The sequence below is a fragment of the Schistocerca nitens genome, chromosome 7 (genome assembly GCF_023898315.1).
Source record: "Schistocerca nitens isolate TAMUIC-IGC-003100 chromosome 7, iqSchNite1.1, whole genome shotgun sequence".
Taxonomy (NCBI): Eukaryota; Metazoa; Arthropoda; class Insecta; order Orthoptera; family Acrididae; genus Schistocerca; species Schistocerca nitens.
Window position 1 is genome coordinate 174,470,710 of NC_064620.1, and position 26,100 is coordinate 174,496,809.

The 26,100-nt window shown below is 36.0% G+C and overlaps 1 protein-coding gene across 5 annotated transcripts in view; it reads right to left on the reverse strand.

The window, feature by feature from the left end:
• Positions 1-1,320: 1,320 nt before the first annotated feature.
• The window catches only part of LOC126195443 (magnesium transporter NIPA2), a 135,210-nt gene continuing 110,430 nt past the window's right edge, over positions 1,321-26,100 (reverse strand). For all 5 annotated transcript variants that reach the window (XM_049934062.1, XM_049934064.1, XM_049934061.1 and 2 more), the window contains exons 6-7: positions 12,813-12,975; positions 1,321-9,250 (exon numbers count right to left, since the gene is read on the reverse strand). In XM_049934062.1, the coding sequence (XP_049790019.1) occupies positions 8,764-9,250; positions 12,813-12,975 (650 nt within the window). In that variant the 3' untranslated portion in view covers positions 1,321-8,763. The remainder of the gene's footprint in view (positions 9,251-12,812; positions 12,976-26,100) is intronic.

Below are 26,100 nucleotides of genomic sequence, written 5' to 3' on the forward strand. Positions count from 1 at the left end.
AAGATAGTACAAAGATTTTGGCCAAATAAAGAAGCACATTTAAACATTTAACTTATTAGCATTTGATAAAAAAAAAAAAAAAATTCAATTCAATTGTAGAATGCAAGAGGCGGCAAAGCGATGGTACAGATCTAAAGGGCTATGAGATGAGCATAATGGCACTAGTTTCTTGAAGCTCAACAGCAACAAATTTCAGCAACAGCTTCAACAAGAACAGTAGTAATTCACATCCCATTAGGAAAGCATCAGTAGCAAATGGTCATGAAATCACAGCTGTTAACAGAATTCATAGCTACATTCTCAGCCACACCTGTTGCTCTGTCATCCTGTTATTTCAGGACAGCAGCACTGCCTGGAAAATGTACCTGCATCAACTACATCAACAGTTTGCTGATCTTCAAAAATTGTTCTTTTTGTCTCGATTGTCTCTGAATATAATGTGTTTCCTTAGAAAGCTAAAACCCTTTTCAATACTGATAAATTATTATTTTCAGAATATGGGAAGCACTTTCAGAATATTATAGTTGCAAATCACATACGTCATCCTCCAGGTTAGGTCTTTGCCACTGTTAGAAATTGCAGTTTGAATCATGCCATGACTGGCTTCCACATCTTAGAGTCATTGTTGTATACAGTGTATACAGTCATATGCTGATCGCTTAATAAAGGCACCCAGTTGTTTGCTATGCACCTGGCAAAGAAAAACATACTCAGGCACCAGAGTTTTCAGATCCATATTGATAAAGTTCTCGGAATTGCTCAAAGTTTCAAATTATCACAAGAGACTGAAAATCGTTGGCAAACACACTCTGAAGTTTCTTATTGCTTCTGGCTGCCAGAAGAAACAAATGGCTCAGCTGGCAATGGAGCAGGCTACGTCTAGGAACAGCCACAGCAAACAATAGGATTCACATACGTATTCAGTCACAAAGAAAAATAGATGAACAACTGCAGAGTGCTTCTACTTCCACCAACTTACATTTCATGTAAGAACAACAATAGGAGAAATTAGGGTTCAAATGGAGGCATATAGACATTTGTTTTTCAGTCACTATCTGCAATGAAACAGGAAAGGAAATGATTAGTAATGGTATAAAATACCCTCCAGCTTGCACCATACAGTGGGTAGTGGAGTATGTTTGTAGATGTACATGACACTAAAACTGGAATTAATAGGTATTTTGCCATCAGTATCTTCACAATAAAATTGTGTTACACAATTAAACAGAATTTGCTACTATTAGAAAAGTGTAAAATGTATAAACTATAGCAGCATTCCCTCTTCTCTTAGATTTGTATCAAAATAATGTTCGTAAGAGATTACCATGCTTGGTCACCTTTATTTCAAAATTGTTCAAAAGCATATAGCACTAATATACATCTAGTCTGGAAATTAGCCGCCTCCTTACTGTTTATTCTTGGCGATAAACTAAACAAACATATTCAATATAAAATGTATTCACTTTAATGAAAGAATATGGGCAATACAGTTGTGTGGAAGGTCCTCTAAAATTCAAATAAGTAGTTACAATCATATTTTTAACCAGCACAGAAACACACATTTCACATTTTAAATTTATCGCAACTTCAAGACTTAATAAATGAAAAATGCTAGTCTGCTTTTGTTCTACAGTATTACTTTTATTATGTTAACTGGTTTTTGGCTTGGGTGACCATCTTCAAACATTCTTTTATTGTGTAGAATATCTCATTAAATTTTCTCTGTCTGGTCTTTATTATGTATTAACACAGCTCATTTCTGATCTACAATCAGTTTTACATATTCTGTAAATTAGCTAAAGCAACAACAATGGCAAATCCTTTGGTCCCAGAAAGCTCTTCCCAATACTTGTTTTGTTTTGCATCTTTTAAATGCCTGCCTTCACTTTTAAAAAATCACTATAATAGATAAATGCTGTTATCAAATTATCACATATTTGTTTTTGCTACATCTCGAATGAAATAAATAAAATTGCTAAAAGCACAAAGAAATGCTTTATGATTATTACACAAGGTGTTGCCAAGCAAAAGATCTACATACAGGCCATGAGAGAGCAAGACCAGTCTAAGAAAGCAAGATGCTGAAGAATATGGCGTGTATTTGCAGCATAGGTACTACAATGAAATTTTCTGTGGAGACAAAAAAGAATCAAGAGAACTTATGCCTGGGTAGTTGGTATATATCCAGGAAAGTTATTGTCATATTCATACCATGTACCTGTCTAAGGCATCAGATATAAAACTAAGATTTGTCATTCCTTCTTGGAACAATAACGATGTTATAGGCAGGACAACAAAGAGGATTTTATTTTATTTGTAACACAATAAATATCTGCAGAGTAGATTAAATAAATTTTGTTTATAAAAATAAAGAAAGTACACTTCTGAAAATAAACAATCTTTTCATGCTACTTATTACAAACCTTTAGTTCTACTGCAAATTTGTATTCAGAGGTAAATTTTGTATGCACAGTCCAAATTTTATGAATACTTTAACCGTGAAAAGTACAATAGGGCACAATTGTTGAACATAATCACTATGATTTATTTGTACAAAAATTAAAAGTAAATTGTAAATGTTGTGTGGCTGCTAACCTTGTGCAAGCCTTTTGATCTGACAGCACTGAAATATTGTGTGTCAATCTTGCTGCTTATTTCATCAAGCAGTTTCTCATTTGGCTTGAAGGGTGATTAGATCCATTCCAGACTACTACACATTAAAAATCTAGGACATCCACCTCAGTAGCCAACAACACTAAGAACTACATCATGGAATCAAACACCACAGTAAAAAGAACAATTACACATTGTAAGTGTATATTTAATCATTATATATTTATATATAATGTCCAAAATACTGGAAAGGAGAGGGAGTAAGTCAGAAGTGTAAATGCCCTTCATCCCCATCTCTTCAATGGCTGTAATTATAACATAACAGCATAAATAAATACTTCCAAAAACATAAAAGTGCTTCCATAAGACTCTCAACCAGCAATCATTTTGTTAATGTTGTTCACACAGTGATCTGTGCTGTACTGTGAAGCAATAGTTAGTGAAGCAGGAAGGCACTCAAGTATAAGGTGTAATGGGGATTTTTCATAAACCTGAATTAATCATACATTTTGTAAATAAACTGATAACACAAGCCTTTTGTCTCTGTCACTAGCCTCCCACAATGCACCAGATTGCACCACCAGAATCTGTCATCACCACTGCAGTGTATTCCATTAGATTTCACAACTACAGCCCAACCCTGCTGCACCTCTATGGACTGTCTCCCAACCATAGTGCTCACCTGCAGATGATTAACTCAGGAAAATTAATGTGAGCTTATTCTAAGCTGAAATACAATAAATTTCCACGAGGCAGAAAATCTTCTGTCCACAAATCAGCACAAATTTAGAAAGCACCACTCACACCAAACTCAGCTTGCCCTCTTCTTGTCCAGTATCGTGCAAACCATGATGGATGAAGGGCAACTTGGATATTCCATAGCCCCAGATTTCCAGATAGTATTAGACACAGTGTCCCTATGCAGACTTAGATCCAAGCGTAGGGAATTGGTAGGACCCTTCTTGTTCTCTATTTACATAAATGATCTGACAGATAAGGTGAGCAGCAATTTGCAACTGTTTGCTACTGAGACTGTAGTATGGAAAAATATCATCGAGTGACTGTACGATGTTACAGGATGAATTAGACAAAATTTCTACTTGCTGTAAGGAATAACAGGCTGCTCTAAATATTAAAAAAATCAAGGCATAAAATTGCAAAACAACACAAAATGGAATAAGCATGTAAGGTTGGTAGTAGTGAAGTTGAATGGTTAATTTCAGCTTATTGGGAGAATTCTAGGAACGTGTAGCTCACCTGCGTTTAATATCATTCTTGGTTACTGCATAAGTATTTGGGATCCCCACCAGGTTGAATTAAAGGAAGACGTTGAAGCAATTCAGGTCTATCAAAGTGACAAATGATGGCATCCTTAAAACTGATGGAGAGATTTGTGGAAATATACTGCAGAAAGAAGCAAGCAGTGGCCTATGGAAATACAAGGGAATCTGAAGAATGACAGTATGATAGGAAAATGAAAAAAATAGTAAAGGAAGGTGATTACCGAGCTAAATACATTAAGTTATGAAATACACATATAATGAGGAAGTTTGAATGAATGGAGTTCTATTGCTAACCACATTGCTATCACAACCAGACTGGTACGAAACAATCCTCAAATTGAACACTAAAAGAAATGAAGGATGCTTGTGTTGTAATACAGCTAATAAACACATGTGAAACATTATGAAGTTGGCAGAGGGACCACAAATAAAACAGTGACAGAGACAAATCATGATAAAAGCAGTGATTACTGAAATCAACCTGCACTGTACGAGAGGTGCTGCATGAGAGAGCTAAGCAATAAATATACAGATATAAGCAGATAACTTGCTGAAGCTCAGTGGGACATGGGGAGGGGGGTGGGGGCATAATGGACAACATTCTGTATGCTATCACACTTACAAATACAAGGTGTGATTATACCAGCAAAATGTAATAAACATTTGCATCAGTAGACAAACTTGCATTTTATTGGTGTATACAGGAACAGATTTACAATTTAAAAAACTAAGAAAAGAGAGTATGGGGGGAAGTCAAAAAGGAAATCAGAGACATTACTGGTAGTAAATTCTGGAAATTTATAATGATTTCGGAGGGAATTACCATGATAAACATATGATAAATCAGTTTGGTGAATTATTATTGAAGACTGGGTTGTAAACAGACAGTATGTTACAGACATATGTACAAAGTTGCAAAATATTTCAGACAATGAAAACTACAGGTAGTAACATCAACAATGCAGGAAAAAGATAGATTGCTACTTACCATAAAGAAGACACATTAAGTTGCAAACAGGTACAATTAAAAGATACACAAAGCTTTCAGCCACAGCCTTCATCGGCAAAAGAGAAAAACACCATTCATACACACAAGCAAGCACACCTCACGCACACATGACCGCCAGCCCCAGCAATTCAGGCCAGAATTCTTATAGCAGAACCTGAATGTCGCCAGTTTAAATATGCAGCTGTAGTGTGGCAAAATATGTGTCAGACTGAGAACTAGGCAGTGTCTAATTATTATACACAAAATATGCCCAAAGGTAAATTCATCAAGGTCTCACCAACTGGAAGTAGCTGCTTGGGTTTTGTCATAACTGCCATATGTTCTGGTTATTGAGGAGAGAAACCAATTAATATAGGGTCAAATACCTTGGGAAGGTCTGAGGCACACATTTTGCATTTTGAACACTATGATACTTGCGGAAGGTGAAGAATTATATGTGAGTATCTCTGTTAAGGCCCCTGCTAATGATAAAACTTGTTTGTCAAGTTTGTTGTTTCCTATACACAGGTTTGCCAAACAAGCACGCTGACATACCGACAAAGACTTAAGCTACTTTTGGAGCAGCTCTCACGCTATGTGTATCGTGTAGTGGGACGTTTTGACATTCGTCGGAATAGCTACTCATACAGGAGAAGCATCTCTTACATTGGCTTTCGCACTGTATAAAGAAGAAAAAGAAAACAAGATGCTGGTCCAGAAAATGGTTGAAACTATAAGATAAATATACTCATGAAAATCTTCTAAAGGAAATATTACACTTAGAACCTGATGATTACACCAACTTTCTCCAAATTGGTAGTGAAAATTTTAATAACCTGTTTAAATTACTTCACACTCACTTGGAAAAGGAAGACACAGTTATGTGAAAATTTATCTTCTACTTGGTCCTCTAATGAAAGTTCATTAACATACCACAACATGGGAAAATATACATTGTCCACAGACAATCCAGAGAGCTTCCTTTATTTTATTTTATTTTTTATTTTACTGTACTCCCACTTCTTTGTTGTGCATCGAACATTGAGTTTTTTCTTAACCTATTCCTGCACAATATGCAATATATGGCTGCAAAAGACTTAGTACTTCTACCCTTCTGGTAACTGTTTCTATCACTTATCCTTGTTTCCATAATTGTGAAAACTCATGATACAATAAGATAAAAGGTAATGACACTCCTCACTAAACATGCGTCCTTAAACAACAAACATAATCTCCACCATCTTGTCAAATAAAATTTCTCCCAATTATGGAAGTTGCAAACATGGGACAAACATGCACCTTTTTGGAAGTTACTATAGCAACAAGGTGTTAATTAGGTCCTCCCAGAGATATTTGAACCTTGCAATAAAATAACCAAATTTGATACCATATCAATAAAGTGCTGTGACTGTAGAGGAATCTGCTATTTCCCTTTCTGCCTTGGGTACCAGTTATAAACACACCTACAGGGAAAGACTGTATTGGCTCCATCACTGACTTTGCACCACCATCACAACTGATAATACTTGCTATCATTCTACATTGTGTGATGGAAGTGTAACCTAGAGGATAAAATGAAACTCGAATGTTTCACGTTTCTGGTTCTGATAGATATGTTTGAATAGTAAAGGAGAAATTCTTACCTGTACAAGGTATCCTAAACCTTTCTGGGATTGAAATTCCTGTTGTGTGTCGACAAACATGTTCTATAAACATGTCAAACAAAGTTGGCATAGACAAATATTTGACGAAACTAGTAAAGTTGGCAGATTGTGTGATCATTTACAGGGAACTTCAGGCTGCAGCAACTCTGAAATGACTTGATATAATGCTGAATTTCTTTGTGTGCCAACAGTTCACATAAAATCAGGCCACTGAGAATAGTTTACACGTGGTTCTACCCGAGAGCAAAGATAAATAAAATAATTTAAAAAATCGTTTGCTTTTCCACAGATGACGGGAATTTCAATCCCAGGAATGTTAAAGACATCTTGTACATACAAGAATTTCTCCTTTATCATTCAAAAATGTCTATCAGAACCAGGAATTTTTGTTTCATCTTGCATGTTTAGTGAAAAAGAGTTATGTTAGTTATTTCTGTAAATATTTCTAAAGCTACGTACAAATGAACTTCTTCAGCATTTTTCTCAAGACACACACATTAACTATACAGTTACATGTTTTTAAAGAAGGAACTGACAAAGGAACTGATTGGAGTGACGAAAAGGATACTGATGTGTACAAGGATGAAGCATGTATCTCCAGACTACTTTATCTGACTGAATGGTCACCTGAAAGTGTAACGATAGTCTACATTACAATTTCTGATTATCACTGTGCCAGGACAATATATTTTCATTATATAATCAATTTCTGGAAGTTGACTGTATTCTTCTCAGCATAATTAAGCCATCCACAAAGTAAAGATTTTCTAACTTGTAGCATCAACACTCCACAATTGTACTTAACATATTAAAAGTTTACAGTTAAGATTGTTTATACTAAAAATGTCGTCATCTGCTGTGTGCTAATTGTTCCGAAATTCACATTAACAATACAACCACCTGAAAAGTCATGCAGCCAGTTGAAGTTATCACCACATCACACTCTCACTGTTTTTATTGTACATGATAAAAACATTTGTTCTTCATACTGCTGAAAATGTATATTTATGGGCAGACACAGCATATATTCAGTTATTCTACACTGATCTTAATTCTATACTCAGATTAAGTGTCACAATGGAGGTACAACATATAACAAATACAGGCCACTACAACTGAAATTCAGATGGTGCAAAGATGCAAATAAAAAGATCCAAACCTGCAGGAAGAAAATTACCTGGTATTTATGTGTGCAACTAAGCACTATCCGCATTTCATCTATAGATGGAAATTTCAGCTTTTAGTATTGAGAATTCAATATGTTTTGGTACTATCATAATATCCATTAAAAAAACAAACAAAACCATCTGGTTTACTGATTCAATATAAGGGTAATATTTACATTCAATCATGGATTTTCCATTGTTGTATGGCTTTAGAGGTTTACTTTACTCAATCCCTCTATCACTGGCTGAGGTATGAGCACACACTAACAACTCAAGTTTTAGACAAACAAAAAAAAAATGGCTCTGAGCACTATGGGACTTAACTTCTGAGGTCATCAGTCCCCTACTTAAACCTAACTAACCTAAGGACATCACACACATCCGTGCCCGAGGCAGGGTTCGAACATGCAACCGTAGCGGTCGCGCGGTTCCTGACTGAAGCGCCTAGAACCGCTGGGCCACTCTGGCCGGCAGTTTAAGACACTTTCTGAATTTTTTCAACAAAGAAAAGCATAAAACACATGAAAATTCCTCTCAGTTCAACAAATAAAATCATTTGAGTATAAAAACTTATTTAAATGAATGCAGTAACCTGTGGGGTGGCACAGCAGAAACTAAAAGATGAATGTTAATTTGAAAATTACTTAAATATTCAGGCTATTAACATTAAACATTGAAATGGTATTACTAACAAATTATAGTATAACTATCTTCATTATTTGTACACTGAATATGACTCAATTGTATGAATAAATAAGTTCAAGTCTTATAAATACCACACAACAATACATTACATTTATACATGCAAAAGACACACATCCATGTTTAAGTGACAAACACAGAGCCATAAAACTGTTTACAACCGGCAGTCACTGTTGCGCATATCACAGCTATCAACAATCACAGATAATTTCCTGATTCAGTCTCTCCAACAGAAAAAATAATACAAATATCTTTGTGCATATCCTTCAAAGTTGTTGGGAATAAAAACACTATGGATACAGTCCTGAAGACTGAAGCCTGCGAAATGTAGCAGGAGTAGCCATGGGTCATACAGGAGGAGTTGGACCAGGACTGCCATATGATGAAGATTCATCATCACTGCCTAACAGTCGCTTTGTGTCTCTGTAAACAGCTGAAGCAGAAACTCCATTTGCTCTGTTTCCTTCAGTTCCCACAGATACAATACCTGTCTTTCTTGGACGCAACATACTTCTCACATCTGAATACGAAATGTCAATATCACGGAATGCATTGAGTAGAAATATGGCTGTTACAACAGTAAGAAAGCCACACATGCCTCCAACAATGTCTTCAGGTCCCACATCCTGCCACTCACGAAACAACACTGCTGATGACACAATTACTAGTGTCGTGAAAAGAACATAATAAATAGGAGTCACAATACCAGTGTTAAAGAGATCAAGTGCTCTGTTTAGGTAATTCATCTGTATTGAAATACAGAGAATAACAGCCATCAGCAGAAGCCATGTAAGCCAGTTGGATACCTCATTTGATTTCCCTGTAACGGTGTCCCTGTGTAATAAAATAAAAAGAAGAAATCTTCATATTACATACATGAGAAATATAATTAAAGTGTTGTGTATAATCTAAAATTAGACACACAGAAACAATTGACAGCAAAGAATGATAAATTAAGATATAGCAAATGTTTCAGAATACTGCTGTGAATTTAACATACTACTTCTAAGAAATGCAGACAAACACAGCAATACACTGCTTTTTATGTAGTTCCAAGAATCCTTACCAGTTTTAAAAACTGATCTTCTTCAGTCAACATAATTTTTAGACTGATTCATAACGAATTACAAAAATCTGCTTACATCTACTAGATAGGTATTTAAACAATGTAAAATCAACGATGGGATGGCAACAATATGGATCAGGATACATAGTTACTCACCACATAAAGAAACACAGGAACATAAAATACATTTAAAGGTAGAACAAGCCAACTAATGAAGTCCAAAACACTTAGTTTGTCCAATAGCGTAGTCTACTTTTAAAAGTGCTTTCATGTGTACCTGTTTGTCACCCATTCTTGCTATGTGTGATTAATAGCAAAATATGCTAATTCATACTGTTGCAAATACATGTTTAAGTAATTTTAAAAAAATTTTCTGTAATCCATTTAGAATAAAGACATCCTCACAAAAGGTTATATATTCAAAAGATTATAAATTCACTGTTGCTGTTAAAGAACTTTTATTGAATGCCATGTGAAAATTTTGCATCACGGGACGTAAAATTGGACGTAAAGTCCAACTGTCAATGCATTGTTCATTATAAGCTGCAGGATCCAAAAACTTTAGTTTCATTTTTAATCGAGATACTACACCCATCATGGCAAGATCCCACTATTCACTCTCTAAGCAGTACTGCAGTGTTTTGATCCATTCAACGGCTGCCCTACTTCAAAACTGATCAGTGTTTAAAAAAAAAAATATATGCAAATGATACATGTACAACTTCAAAAAAATTTTTTATGATCACCATCCAACATACCAACCTTAAAACAACAGTTTTTTTTTTTTTTTATACCAAGCCTAGTACCTACATTAAGGAGGTACATCTCCCAGTAAAGCCTAAAGAAACTCATGTAAATAAACGAACACTATTATTACCTGTTAGAACCACAGATTCCTTCTTCATAGAGATGGAAGAGTGAAACAGTGAGGGGGAGAAAGAACCTCAAAGATAAAAATCATTCAGTTTCAAACTAACAAAAAGATGACCTGATACTACCAGAAGTAAATATTAACAAATATACATTAAATAAAACATCATGTAAAACTGCTGAAGACCAGCTGGATAAAAAGTATAAATAAAGCTAATACATAGAATAACTAATCAAGTATGTAACTGTGTTAACCTAAAACTTTGGGTGCTGGCTTTTTTTCAATTTTCACACAATTACAAGGAAACCAAGGGTCAGACTAGTAATTAGCTTCATGATGTAAAATACTTGTCCCATTGAGACACACTTTTAGGCGAAAAAAGAAAAAAAAAAAAAAACCTATGTCTAGTACTCGTAAGAAAGATCTTTTGTTGCCCCTTTTCGTGAAAACAGGTGAGTTCTCTAATACATATGACTGAATGACTGCCACTATTTTTAACCTTGCCCAATCTCTCTCCTTTTTTCTCCCTCGGCAAGGAATTAATAGTTCCAAAAGCCAGAAATAATTTTATTCACTTTTAAATGTGTATCACCAACACTTGGAGTTTGCTTTCTGAAGATAAAGAACTGGCCAGTCTTTCTGTTTCTTTCTAATTTTATTGTTTCCTTTGTATATTTTCACTCTGTGTTATCTTCTGGAACGGTGCACCTAATTTGTATAAAGAATATACTCAGCAGAACGAAGTGGCAAGAATACTGTGTGACATAGGTAACTACATTTCTACTCGCCCAGATAGGCGTACATGTTAAAGCTCTGCTTTCCAGGATAGAGAGGTTCATCAGTCCCTGACTGAAACCACCTGGCAGACTTAACGATGAGGGTCGGAACTCTGGTCAGCCTGGATGTGGTTTTTAGACAGTTTCCCTCAACCCACTACATGGATACAAGGCTGCTACCCAAGTCATGCCTCAGTTACATGATTCACAAACATTTAGACCACTTTTGCTCAATTCCACATGATTAACAGTACACACAGATAGTTGGCATACACGTCTTCCATCCCAGGGGGTACCGAGGGGGGGGGGGGGGGTAAGGCATCTGGCTAGTCCTTAAATTAGCCAACCCAATTCTGTAAATAACTTGCTGACCCTGTGCTGATGCAGAACAAGAGGCACAAGAAAAAGAAGAAATCAGTTAACTGCACTTCTACCAGCTACATCGAAAAAACCTTTTGTTAAATGTTCCTGATGCATAAGTTTCATATAAACATGCCAGCTCTTCCTTTTCCAATACCTCCACTCCAGGAGTAAGATGCTAATCAAAATCCTGAAGTATATATCATATCATATCATATCATATCATATTACCAGAGATCATGTGATGTTCAGATGGGATTAACCAACTTAGATAAATCTAAGTGGCTGTTCCACTCTATACACTCTCTTCTAGAAAATGGGGTTTCTAATGAGGTCAGTCAATAAGAATTGCACACCGGCATTCTTAATGCTGGTGCATCTTAGGTCACAAGCCACAGAACATAGGGGTTTCACTCAATAGAACTGGTCACACCACAAAACTTAACCTAGTATCTTCTTCTACAAAATCACTGCTCCTGACACCATTGCCACCTACCTTTAAAAAAATGGCAATTCCGCTTTAGTTCACAATGAAATAGTTAATTAACATCTCTAATGTGAGAATTACCTAACAACTAAAATTAATTTCCCATTGCAGATTTCTCTACATTCTTACATCTCAAGTTTTTTTTGAAAGTTTGTTGAGCCCTGTCTAGACATGCATTTGCTTATGATGCAAAAGGTCAACCTAATTTCCACATTAATGATGTGAATGTCTGAAATAAATCTATGCCTGTTTCCCTCTACTGTCTGTCATCACTTCCCATCTGTCTCTTCCCCTCTTCCTTTTCATAGGTCCAGAGCATTTCTTCTCTTTCCTAGTACAATCTGAAGGGCAACAATTTCTTAGCTGGTTCTGCTATTACCATACCTACTACACATCCTACAAAACCACTATGAAGGCTCATATTTTCCCCTTTCTGACACTTTCGCAGTCATTCCATTAGAAAAAAAATGCTGCAATGATCACCACGTCAAATGGAGCGTAGCAAGACATCCATCAAACCATAAAGTAAGTCTAGCATTTCCCACTCATGCTGTATGACAGTGATGTAAAAAAGAATACTTTGGTGGCTTGCTGAATATTTTAAAAAAATCTGTCACTGTTTTCTATAGACCATGTCTGCATGCTTGTCACACAGGACTCAACTACTCCGTGGTTTTTTCCAGCCACATTTCGAGATCTACAACAATATCTAGTGCGCACTGCAACTATGGCAAGCTCAACAAGTCATTTAAAAATAAAATTATTCTTATGGAAATAGCACTCTGAAAAATACATCAGAAAATAGTTGAGATACAAATTTTGCATTTTTATAATACCTGATAGCAAGTCCTAGGCCCTTACAGCTCATAACACTGAGGGAACCAATTGCAGAACATAACGTAATGTAAACCACAACATTTCGTTGTCCATATCGTGGGCCGAAGTATGATATAATTGCCAGTGTTAGTGCCAACACTAGGAAAACGTAGAACACAAAACCTGTGAAAAGAATAATGCACAGTCTGTCAAACAGATCTAAAATTAACAAATAACTTTGTATGCAAAATACATATAGTAGTTTTGTAGCATTTGTGAAAACTTCTGACCATCTTCCCAATTACTGTCAATCCAATCATAGTTCAGGTGATACACCATATGATTGTACTTTTGACAATAAGTGTAGGTGTGGTATTAATTCAAATGCTTCTCAGAAATCAAGAAACACAGCGTCTACCTGACTGCCTTGATCCAAAGCTTTCAGTATGTCATGAGAGAAAAGCACAAGTTGGGTTTCACATGATCAATGTTTTCAAAATAAATGCTGGTTGGCACTGATGAGGTAATTCTGTTCAAAATACTTCACTGTATTTGAGATCAGAATATGTTCTAAGGTTCTACAACAAACTGATGCCAAGGATACTAGGCAGTAGTTTTGGTGATCATTTCTACTACCCTTCTTGTACACTGGTGTGATCTGTGCCTTTTTCCAAGAACAGGGCACAGTTTTTTGTTAGAAGGATCTATGATAGATTATAGTTAGAAGAGGGGCTAGCTCAGCTGCAAAATCATCTGTATAGAATCTGACAAGGGTTCCACCTGGCTCTGGAGCTTTGTTCAGTTTTAACAATTTCAGTTGTTTCTCACCACCACTAACACTATACTTATTTCTTTCATCTTTTCAGTGGTACAAGGATTAAATTGGGGCAATTCTCCTGTGTCAATAAAATAAAGCACACAATACAAATGCAAGGTTTTACAAGGACCAACCAAAATTGCAACTCATGTGTTAATTATATAGCTTTCTACACACGAATGACAACCACCAAACCGGTATAATGTTTAACTGACACTGACAAATTGTTTTGGAGGTTTCAATATGTTGTATAGCACGACTCTTAAGACATGAGAGCCTGCAACTTCACACACTGGTTTTTTGAATCCTGAGCACTCATTTTCCTGGACTTGTGAGGTGGGAACTTTTGTCTTCAACATATCCTCTCATGCTTCAACCACTACAGGTTCAAACTACATTAACCCTTTAACTGCTCTGGACATGTTAACGTGCACGCCTTTGTACCTGTCTGTGTGTGCGCTATGAACGTGTTTATGCATGCCACCAGTCCTTTACCTGGTGCTCTGAACGTGTCTACGCATAGACACATTCCAGGACAGGTACAAAGGCACACGCGTTAACATGTCTAGACCAGTTAAGGGGTTAACCTAACTTCACCCCTCCTTCCCCAATTTGTGTTGCCTTTTTTAAATTTTTTCCTGTAATGTTTTTCCTTCTGCTTACATTTATTATACTTTGTTTTATTGTCTTAGCTTGTGTAACATCCCAAGGACAGAAAACTCCAATTAACAAACTTTGTGGAAACTTAAAGTAGGGAAGTGAGTCATCTTGACAGTGACAGCAACTATTGACAATAAAATCTATACTGGTAATATTTTGATTAACACCTATATCATTCAAATACTGAGAATAGCATACAAATAGGGAAGATAAAAGGAAAGGATTATCATAGATACTTTATCAAACACTTATAGAATAAATTCAAAATCATATGAAAGTAATTCAGTCAAAGATAACATTTACCATGGAAGAGAGTTCTAGCCGCATCGAATAGGAAATTCAGTGTGACTGCAATGTAACTCGGAAAGGGAAATGTTCAGTCAGCTAGTTGCTCTTGAGTCACTCTAAAGCACTTTTGCGATAGTTGTCTGGCTGCAAACGCTATTAGGTTGTTTCAGTTTTGGAAGTTTGATAATTCATGAGATAAGAGACTGAAGTATTGCTCAGTCATTCGACTGAAGAAAGTTAATCTTTACCGTTCTCAATGCGGCAGTATATTAAGATGAGTGTTAGACTTCAATTGAGTAATATTGGTTTATTGGACTTGGCCTTCGTACTGATGAACAGTTACAAACCTTGACACCAATGGATCAACGACAGAAAAACAATTCGTAGTCTTGAGTAGGACATAATAAAACGAAGACACGAAGAAAGACAAGTATGCCAATTAGTCAGAAGTTGTCATCAGTGTCACGATTACTGAACTGAACAGAAGTTAGTCTTGAATGACATATCGGTGTGCCTGTGTTGTACGGACAAACAATTAATTACAGAAAGAATAATAAAATCTGAGTCAAAAGATAAATCTTAAGTGTCACCTAACTCATTACATGGACAATACAATGTGTATTAATGCAAGTTGATTGACTCTTTAAAAATTTTAAGTAACTACGTGAGTACATGAATAATGGACAGTGAAAAGCGATTAGTTTGAACCAGTATTACGGCGTGTTAAAAAAACATTTATTCCAATATAAGTTATCTCTGGAGTTATGTCGGACTGTTGTTAATAACTTGACGCAGCAATGGCATAGCAATGGAACAGTAGACAGCAAAATTTCATCCTCGCTATGTATGATGTGAAAAACGACCATAATGATGAAATCAAGAATCAACATTTTATTTCATCACGGAACTAATCGGGCATAAAAATAAAAATAAACAATTGCAGTTTACCAGTTTGTACAAGATGAGAAGACTGTTGCAGGCAGATAACAGAATATTTCTAAACCAGGCAAGGAGTTGTGTTCTTACAAGAGTTACAGGTGATGTTCCACGTCATACCGATGGGGACGAACATCGTTACGAGTCATGTCTCCTCCTAGCGAGTGAAGGAGGAGGGAAGGGACGTCACATCAGTTGGCGCCTACAACGCGGGAGCTTGATGACGCCAAGCGACACATCGTTCGCCTACAGCAAAGGGCCTGATGATGCCAGACTACACATCGTTTGGCACTTCACATCGACGAACCCAGCAGAGACAACATGCGGAGCTCAACACCTCTAAGACTGCCACATGAGGGTCAACACTTCCCGACTACGAGATATCTACTGACGGAGCGACACAACACTTCAGAAAACTGTTCAAGAGCAGAATGTCGGTCGAGACAGCGACATAAGCTGCCAGCAGGGACATGGGCAAAGTTGCAACAATCCCAAATAGACGATAAACAGTAGGCACTAATCAAAATAAGTGATTATTTAGGTACAGTAGATTTCATTATTTTACCATATTGGTAATAGTGAGATTTTCATTGTGCTTGTCTCAAGTAGGAGTAAATGTAGTGTCGTTTGAATATTGTAATTGTAGTAAACCATAGTTAACAAAATTTTCCATCATGTCAAAGCAAAGTAGGAGATTACAGGGCGATTTTGACAAAACCATTCCAGAATCTGTTGATGAACTAAGTGAATTATCTGAGCATGAGGAGATAAACAGAGCAATTGTTAACGTAGGAGGAGAATCATTTACAGAGTAGGACAAAATTATTACTCCTAGTGTATCTGGTTCTGGAATACAAAGTAAGATTATGGAAGTAGATGATGATAATTTTGATCCCGAGGAGAAAGCAGGCAATGAATGCATGATGAATGTTGCACAAACCGGTTCAGGAAATACAGATGTACTTAGTGCTATACTATCAAAGCTAAATATGTTGGGTGATTTAAATACTAAGCTAGCTGAACGACAAGTGATATTAAATACTAAATTTTCTGATGAAGCTGAACAACAAGCAACTTTAAATACTAAATTCTCTGAAGAGCGCGAGATGTTAGAAAATAGATTACCTGACATCGATGCTAGGATAATAGAGCAGCAAGCATCTATCGATGCCAAATTCAGGGATCAACAACAGGTCTTAGAAAATAAATTTGCAGAACAGCAGGCTAAAATGATCATTGCCTGGGAGGACAAGTTTATTCAACAGCAGGTTAATGTTGATATTAAAATTGATAATATAGAATCCAGATTAGTGAATCGAGAAAAAGAAGAAGTTAAAATTATTGACCGTATCGACAAAATCCATGAAAGTGTTAGTAATTTTTCTGAACAGTTTGGGGTCATATCGGAAAGGGTTAACAACTTTACTGAGAATAACTGCAGTATTACCAAAAAAATAGAGGGATTCAATGGTCGTCTAAATGATTTAGTGATTGGCTCATTAAGTAAAATAGATACTTACCTGTTAGACCAAAGTAAGAAGCTAGAAGAGGATCTATCTGAATGGACAGAACATAAGACTATAGAATGGCAAGGTGCAATCTGCCATCAAGAGCGCACAGACACCAAGGGATAATTCTTTAAAAGAAACTTTTGTTAAAGAATTTAAAGAGATTAAAGACAAAATTGTCAATGAATTTACCAAAAGGTGTCACTCGGCAATTAGTTACGCTCACTCATCAGAGCAACGATCAACTAGTAATGCTAAGCCGGAAAATGAACAAATAGGTAGCCATACGAAATCTAACTGCGAGAGAAAACGTTTGCGAGTACAACACAGCGCGTCTACAGGTGAAAAAAGCCAACTGGATGAAGAAGATGATCCCTATGTTCAAAGAAGTTTTATTTCGTCATTAAAGGTAGAAGGTAGAACATAGTATTTTCAAAAGTAGGCAATTTCCTATTTTTTCAAGTGAAAAGAATAACATTAATCCCAAAGTATTTATTAATGCTTTTAAAAGGATATTTCCATGTAGTTGGACAAAGTATGACAAACTACAATTCATAGTATCAAAAATTGTAGGAAAAGCAGCACTGTGGGCCACTGAGGTAGGCGGAACCTGCAATACATGTTCCGAAATTGAAAAACTATTTCTAGCAAAATATTGGTCAATTAGCAGTTAAGAGAGATTATGTAAAGAGGTTTATCTGCCTGAATTTTACAATTCAAAGAAAGAAACACTGAGACAATATTTTGAAAAGACACATTATTGGACTAAACTGTTTTCGAGTAGGGAGGTTATTAGAACATTAAAAAAAGCAGATTACCTTTTAATATCAGAGAGAGACTTATTCATGTACCCGATAGTGATGTAGAACGATTTCTGTCAGTAATTGATTCAATCGACATGCCGATGGAAGATGCAAGACAATTATGGAATAATAATAGTAATTTAGGAATAATGTGTGTACCGATCAATGGAATAATGGTAATCAAAGTAATAGTCATTCTCCAGACTTTAACAGAAGTAACAATAATTCTAAGAACAGCAGTGGACATGTGGATCGCACACAAGAGTATAATCAAAATTTGAATATGAATTACAAATACTCTAAAGGGAATTTCGTAGAGAATAATAACCAAATACCAGGAGCAGGAGGTTTTCAACGGGTGAACGTTGTAAACACAATTAGGAAAAGAAAGTTGGGGGGGGGGGGGGGGGGGGCAGCAGTAGTCACACAATCCACGTTGCGACAATGGCCACAGGAATAATTGCGCTCCTACGGAACCACCGAATAAATCAAATTGGGGAATGTATCAGATGAATAATGTAGATTGGACAAACACTAATACTACAGGTGCATCTTCCAGATCTACCAGACCCATACCGTTAACAGATGGGAGAAATGTAGTTGCGGATAATATATATCCGCCAACAAGAAATGAAATTCATTTAGTAGAGGTACACGAACCACAGAGGAATCTGAATGACGGACGGTCAAACTAGTACCAGACATTTTAGGCCTTCCTCGGGTGGCTGGTATTGAGGAGGGAAGCAAACATCACGAGTCAATAAATATTCTTGAATATAATACAGAACCAGATATTCAGGAAGATCTCGTGAAAGAACCAAAAAATGAAAAAAGGTATACTTTGCAAGTGATTGTAGCAGTAAAGATTAATAGTTTACCGGTTAATGTACTGATAGATACAGGGGCAACCGTTAGTGTGATGACAATGGGTTGCTTGAATATGGTTAGTCAGCAACAAAAAATACTTACCTTACCAGTAACAGGCTACACAGTGTCAAGGGTGTTTAGCGCGAAAGCACAATGCACAATTAAGCAGATACGGGTGACAGTGGAACTACAAGGAGTAGCCATAGAATGCACTTTCTTGGTAGTGTCTGGAATGTCAACACCATGTATTTGGGGTATGGATTTTTTATATGATTATGGTGCAGTGATTGATATTAAGGAAGGTGTGTGTATTATTATAGTTAAAGGCAAATGATTAAAGGCAACTTTGCTGAAGAAGAAGATTATTTTAGGAAAGTATTGGCAGAATCTAGCTGTTAATTGTCTTCCTGTAAATGATTCGCATTTCAAGAATAACGATTGTGTCAGGCAAACTGATGCCGAGACCGACGTATCGAGCATCGCTGAAAAAGTACAAGAATCGGAATATTTGTCGCCCCAACAACAAACTGAATTGAGAGAAGTCTTTCAAATTATTTTTGCCTGTATTTAATAATAATAATTAAAAAAACAGGTGTAATTAAGGACTTTGAATATTGTATCGAAACATGCCCTCATTCGACTTTTTGTAAAACTATGTATTCAGTCCCTTGGTCAAAAAGAGTAACTAAAGAGATCAAAAAGATTATAGACTGGGGAATTATTGAGACTTTCATATCCGAATACTCAAGCCCATTATTGGCAGTGACTAAGCCGAACGGTGACATTCGGTAAGTCAGACGCTCACGATATTAATAAGATTATTAAGCCTGTGAGGACTCGCCCAGAGAATTTAGAAGAACTATTACAGAACTTTCACAGGGTGAAGTTTTTAACCTCCCTTACCCTCTAAAGCTCATATTGGCAAACTAAAATATCTAAGGAATCAAGAAAGTATAAGGCGATCATTTACCTAGGACGTAGTTACCAATTTAAAGTAATGCCTTTTGGACTGAACGTTAGTGGTGGTGTTTTTATAACTGCTTTAGATACAGTACTTGGTCTGGAGTTACTAGAGCGGGTCACTGTATATGTTGACAACTTACTGATCACCACAGAGACCTGGGAAGAATATATTGAGCTAATGAATCGTGAATCTGAGAAATTCCTAGAATATGGAGTCACGATTAATTTAGCAAAATCCAAATTTGGAAGAAATCAGATTAAATTCTTGGGTCATATTTTAACTTCTGAAGGAATTATTCCAAATCCTAAAAAGTTGGATGCAGTAAGAAATTGTCCATATCTGCAAAATAAGAATCAGCTAAAGTCATTTTTAGGTCTGGCATCTTTCTTCAGAAAGTTTGTATCTCAGCAGTTATTAAATAAAGACTGTCTATTGCAACTGTTGAGGAAAAATGTATAATGGAAATGGGCAGAATCTTTTAGTAAAGCCTTTGATGAGATTCACAATGCTTTAAGAAATCCTCCATTGTTGAATCATCCACAGATGGATAAAGATTTTTTCATAGCAACAGATGCAGCGGAAACAGTACTAGGTGCTACATTATTCCAAATGGACGATGAGGATAAAGTAGAAACTATAAAAATTATTGCCTTTGCTAGTCAAACCGTAGCAGGTTGTGAACGCTCGTACAGTACTACTGAGCTGGAAGTATTAGCAATTATATGGGCACTAAAAAAATGTTCCGATATTTTGTATATGATAAACGGGTAATGATATACTGTGACCATAAAGCAGTGATGTTCTTCATGATGAGTAGAATGTTAAATGGCTGACTTACGTGTTGGGCCTTATTGTTACAGGAATATGGTTAAGCATGTCAAAGGGAGAGAGAATGTTGTCGCTGATGCATTTACGAGGTTACCAACTACCAAGATCGACGAGGTTGAAGAAGAGTGATTAATGGATTTTAAGGTGGTGATTTTAGGAACACTTCCATATAGGAAAGAGGTTAATAAAATGAGTTTGCGGAATGCAGAAAGTAACTGGTAAACGGAGAAAAATAATAAGTGATTTAAGAACAGGAACGATTGACAAAGTTAATAGTCATTGACAATTGCAAGAAGGCATATTGTTTTATTGTAAAACTGAGAAGGATGAGTGGAAGATATGCATACCCTCAAGGTGTATTGATTCCGTATTGTGGTTCACACATATCAGATGGGACATTTCGAAGCTCGTAAGTGTGTAAAGAAATTACAGCAACTATGTTTCTATTCAAATTTACCAAAAAGAGCTCAAGAAATACTCGAGAGCTGTAGGATATGTCAAAAGGCAAAGCCGGTCAATTATTGTGTTAAAGATGTGTTGCATCCAATAATACCTAGGAAACCTCTAAGCATTGTATCATGTGATATGTGTGGGCCATTTCCAGTACCAAAAGGAAATTTTAAATATATATTTGCGATTTATGATCTTTTCACAAAATATGTAAAATTGTGTGTGTTACAATCAACTAATGTGAAACCTATGTTAAGAAGGATCATAGATGATTATTTAGTTATAGTGGGGAAGCTTGCAATGCTAATTTCTGATAATGCCTTGTATTTTCGAAGTAAAGTGTGGTGCGAAACAATGAAGACATGGGGAATTCCTCATGTATTCATTGTCCGCTATAATCCGTCAGGGAAGTCCATAGAAAGAGTCTTCTTAGAATTGAACAGATTCATAAGAACGTCAATGGTTATTCATCTAATGAGATTTTATTTAATAAGCAACATAGTAAGGAGTGACTTGGTAAGTTACCATGCTTACATAATAAGACAAAGGATCGTGATGAGTTTATACATAAAGTATATTTAAGATTACAACATAAAGCTAATCTTCCAAAAAGTCAGTTCGATAAGAAGCTAGGTTTAGAAGTTAGCTATAAAGTTGGTGATTGTGTGTTATTAAAGAATCATCCCAAATCTTCAAAGAGAAAGAAATTAAATACAAAATGGTGTAGCTTATATAAAGGACCATACAGGATTATTAAAATACCATACGCAGGAAGTTACCTTCTGGAAGATGAAGATAACAAGAAGATAAAAGGAATATATCCTCATATAGAATTAAAGAAATATTTTAATTGATTAAGAATTTAATTTTTTTGCATATATCATGTAGGATAAGATGGGAAGCAAGAAGACGTGAACAATGTTTATGAACTTTTCTATGTAGAATTAGTGAACAATTAATCAGTAGTAGTAGTTCTTGTAATAATCAAGTTAAATTTTAAGTCATCAAAGAAGATGATGAGTTTCATTGAAAGTTTACTAAGGAACAACAGCATGTTTCATTAAGTTTTGTTTAATAAACCATCGAGAAAGATGACGGCTTTTGTTAAATGTTTATTAAGTAATTAAATATGTGTCTCTTTTAAGTTAATTATTAATGTTTGTTTGTTATTCTTTTACTAACGTGCCTCATCATGTTATGCAATAAACGAGGCATCAACTTAATATAAAGTTACGCAAACACACTGAAACATCTTGTCATGGTCATTGCGGAATAAGGAAATTGATTTAAAAGTAAAATATCACTTATTTTTAGAAAAAAAAGATAAGAGACAAGTAAAGGAAAATAAATATAAACAGATAAAACAATAGATTTGAAAAGGGTGAAAAAGATTTCAATGATAGAACATTACTAATAAAATAGTGACAGTGTTTAAATAGCTGTACTGGTTAGTACACCGTGAAGTGACAAGAGATTAGTCAGACTAGATGCAAACATGAGCAATTAAGTGCAGAAACAATGTGCCATGATGAAAACAATGAACATGTAGTATCATGTATGTGCACAAGAAAGAAGTGAGCTAATTTTTACAGACTAAATGACAGTGGTGATGTGGACCACCTTAAGGCAGATTGTACTGAGTTATTAGTGCAGTCTACCAGGAGAGCAGCCACTGGACAACGAAGGTCACCAAATGAGCACAAGTAATCAGATCGTACTCGCTGCCTTATACGATCCGATGCTGTGGCAGCCTCGCCATGGTGCAGGAGAAGAAGAAACTGGCTCCGAACCAAGCCATGTTTGCAGCTCGCACGTTCTGGTGCAGACGCAGCGTCAGTGTGGCGATGCAACGAAAGGAAAATGAACAATAATGATGAATTTTTATAAGTTATGGATCTTAAGTTCATATGATTGTACTGAATGATGCAACAATTCAATCTTGTATATTTGTGTGTGTGTGTGTGTGTGTGTGTGTGTGTGTGTGTGTGTGTGCGTGTGTGCGTGCGTGCGTGCGTGTGTGCGTGTGTGTGTGTGTAAGGCCCCAAGGACAGAAAAACCCCAACTAACAAACTTTGTGGAAACTTAAAGTAGGGAAGTGAGTCATCTTGACAGTGCAGCAACTATTGACGATAAAATCTACACTGGTAATATTTTGATTACCACCTATATCATTCAAATACTGAGAATAGCATACAAAAAGAGGAGATAACAGGAAAGGATTATAATAGATTCTTTATCAAACACTTATAGAATAAATTCAAAATCATATGAATGAAATAAAGTAATTCAGTCAAAGATAACATTTACCATGGAAGAGAGTTGTAGCCGCATTAAAAAGGAAATTCAATGCGACTACAATGCAACTTGGATGTGGAAATGTTCAGTTAGTTAGTTGCTCTTGAGTCGCTCTAAAGTACTTTTGCGATAGTTGTCTGGCTGCAAACGCTATTACATTGTTTCTGTTTTGGAAGTTTTATAATTCACGAGATAGAGAATGAAGTATTGCTCATTCATTCGACTGAAGAAAGTTAATCTTTACCATTCTCAACGCGATTGTATATTAAGATGAGTGTTAGACTTCAATCGAGTGATATTGGTTTATCGGACTTAGCCTTTGTACTGATTAACAGTTACAAACCTTGACACCAATGGATCAACGACAGAAAAACAATTCGTAGTCTTGAGTAGGACACAATAAAACGAAGACACAAAGAAAGACCAGTATGCCAATTACTCAAAAGTTGTCATCAGTGTCACGATTACTGAACTGAACAGAGGTTAATATTGAATGATATATCGGTGTGCCCGTGTTGTACGGACAAACAATTAATTACAGAAAGAACAATAAAATCTGAGTCAAAAGATAAATCTTAAGTGTCACCTAACTCATTACATGGACAATACAATGTGTATTAATGCAAGTTGATTGACTCTTTAAATATTTTAAGTAACTAAGTGAGTACATGAATAATGGACAGTGAAAAGCGATTAGTTTAAACCAGTATTACGGAGTATTAAAAAAACATTTACTTGAACATAAGATATCTCTGAAGTTATGTCGGACTGTTGTCCATAACTTGACGTAGCAATGGCATAGCAACGGAATAGTAGACAGCAAAATTTCATCCTTGCTATGTATGATGTGAAAAACGACCATAATGATGAAATCAAGAATCAAGATTTAATTTCATCACGGAACTAATCGGGCATAAAAATAAAAATAAACAATTGCAGTTTACCAGTTTGCACAAGCTGAAAAGACTGTTGCGGACATATAACAGAATATTGCTAAACCAGGCGAGGAGTTGTGTTCTTACGAGAGTTACAGGTGCTGTTCCACGTCATACCGACGGGGACGAACATCGTTACGAGTTGCATCTCCTCCCGGCAAGTGAAGAAGGAGGGAAGGGACGTCACACTTGCCATTTTCTTTTTTTCTATATCCATCTTTACTACTCAGTCAATCACTGTATTCTATGACCTTTTGAACTAAAACCGCAGTGCTTACCACCTTTGACCTCCAATGCTCTGACAATTTCTTGATCTTCGAGGCTTTTTCTTCTATGAAAATGCCTAGATTCTAAATGAGACCCCCTCGCTCCTCATCAATCCTGTAACCAAAATATTTCCTCTTTTCTACCTGTGGTTTCAAAAGCTAGCAGTGATGTCCATCTACTGGCCAGCTCCACTTCTCAAATTTAATTAACAAATATATAGTAATTGCAGTAACAATTATGTCAGTTCCCAAAACGTAAATTCAGCTTTTGTGCAGAGATGGGAAAAAGTGTGTATTGGGAAGGTTGACTCTGAGAAACTCAAGAATCTTGTTTCAACAGAATGCAAATATAAGAACAGTAGACGGTTTTCCATTGACTTTCTATGCAATGTATCCAGTCATTCACAGCTATGTCATCATAGAGCTTTGAGTGTAAATCACAGCCTTGACTAACCTCTCGAGATTCAGAGGGTTTTCTTCACAGACAGTCAATGTCATACTTAGTCAGCAAATTCAGGTAAGAAAATGAGTCTTGTTTGAACAATGACTGAAGATTACACCTACAGGTTCTATTGTTAAGTTTCCATGGATAGAAAGCTCAAGTTCCCTTAATGGTGACAAATTTGATGTCATCAATTACACTAAGTTGATGCAGTAGTTAAGCATTTGAATATTCCCTGTTGATACTCCAAAAATACGAAGATAATTAGTGCGGATAAAATAACACTATATACGTTGCTATAATCTCGCTTGAAAAGATTATGACTATAACTGTGGACAGGTGCACTGAAGTACATCTTCCTACGTCCTTCAAAAGAAAGAACACAGGAGAATTATTTGAAGGCACGAGTTCTGGTCAACCCTCAGATGGGTATAGTTTTATGTAATGGAAAGCTGTATTTTTTTGAGACTTATGTCCATCTTTAGTACGTTGTCGGTTAATTGCATAAAAATATTAGGTCTATGACTTTGCTTCCAATTTTTTTTTTTCTCGAGGTGCAAGGGCTATTGTGAAAATTTACAAAAAATTTACAATTCAAAGTATTGGCCATTAGTTGCCACTATGTTCTTCCATCTTTCAAGCAGCATACAAATCCTGTGGTGGAATAACTGGGAGATCCATAAGGCAAACCAATTTTGCACTTGTTCATAAGACCAGAAGTACTGGTCAGCCAGGTTGTGCACCACTTATTGAAAACGATGGAACCCAGAGCAAGCAATGTCTGGAAAATACAGCGGGTGAGGTAGGACTTCCCATTTCAGTGTTAAGCATGTTTTTATGGGTTTTGCAACATGGGGTCAATCATAGCCATGCTGTAAAATCACCTTTTCATAGCTATTGCTGTATTGGCCTCTTTGTCTTTCAGTGTTAGGCTCAAATGCATCAATTGCTTTCGATAATGATAGCCTGTGATTGTTTCAGTCAGTTTCAGTAGCTTTGAAAAGCTTCTCTACTGCCATGTGGGTCTTAAAATCAAAATCACCATTCTTGATGCATTTAGACCATTCTCGGCAGAATCTTTCATTAATAAGTGCCTCACAATAGGTCTTACGCAACATTTTATGATCTTCAGCCACAGGTTTATTCACATTAAAGCAGAAAATTATTGCTATCCCCAAATGGTAAGAATAGGGCTTTTAAGTTGACATATTCAATTGAGAATAACTTTATGATGCAATCACAAATCGAC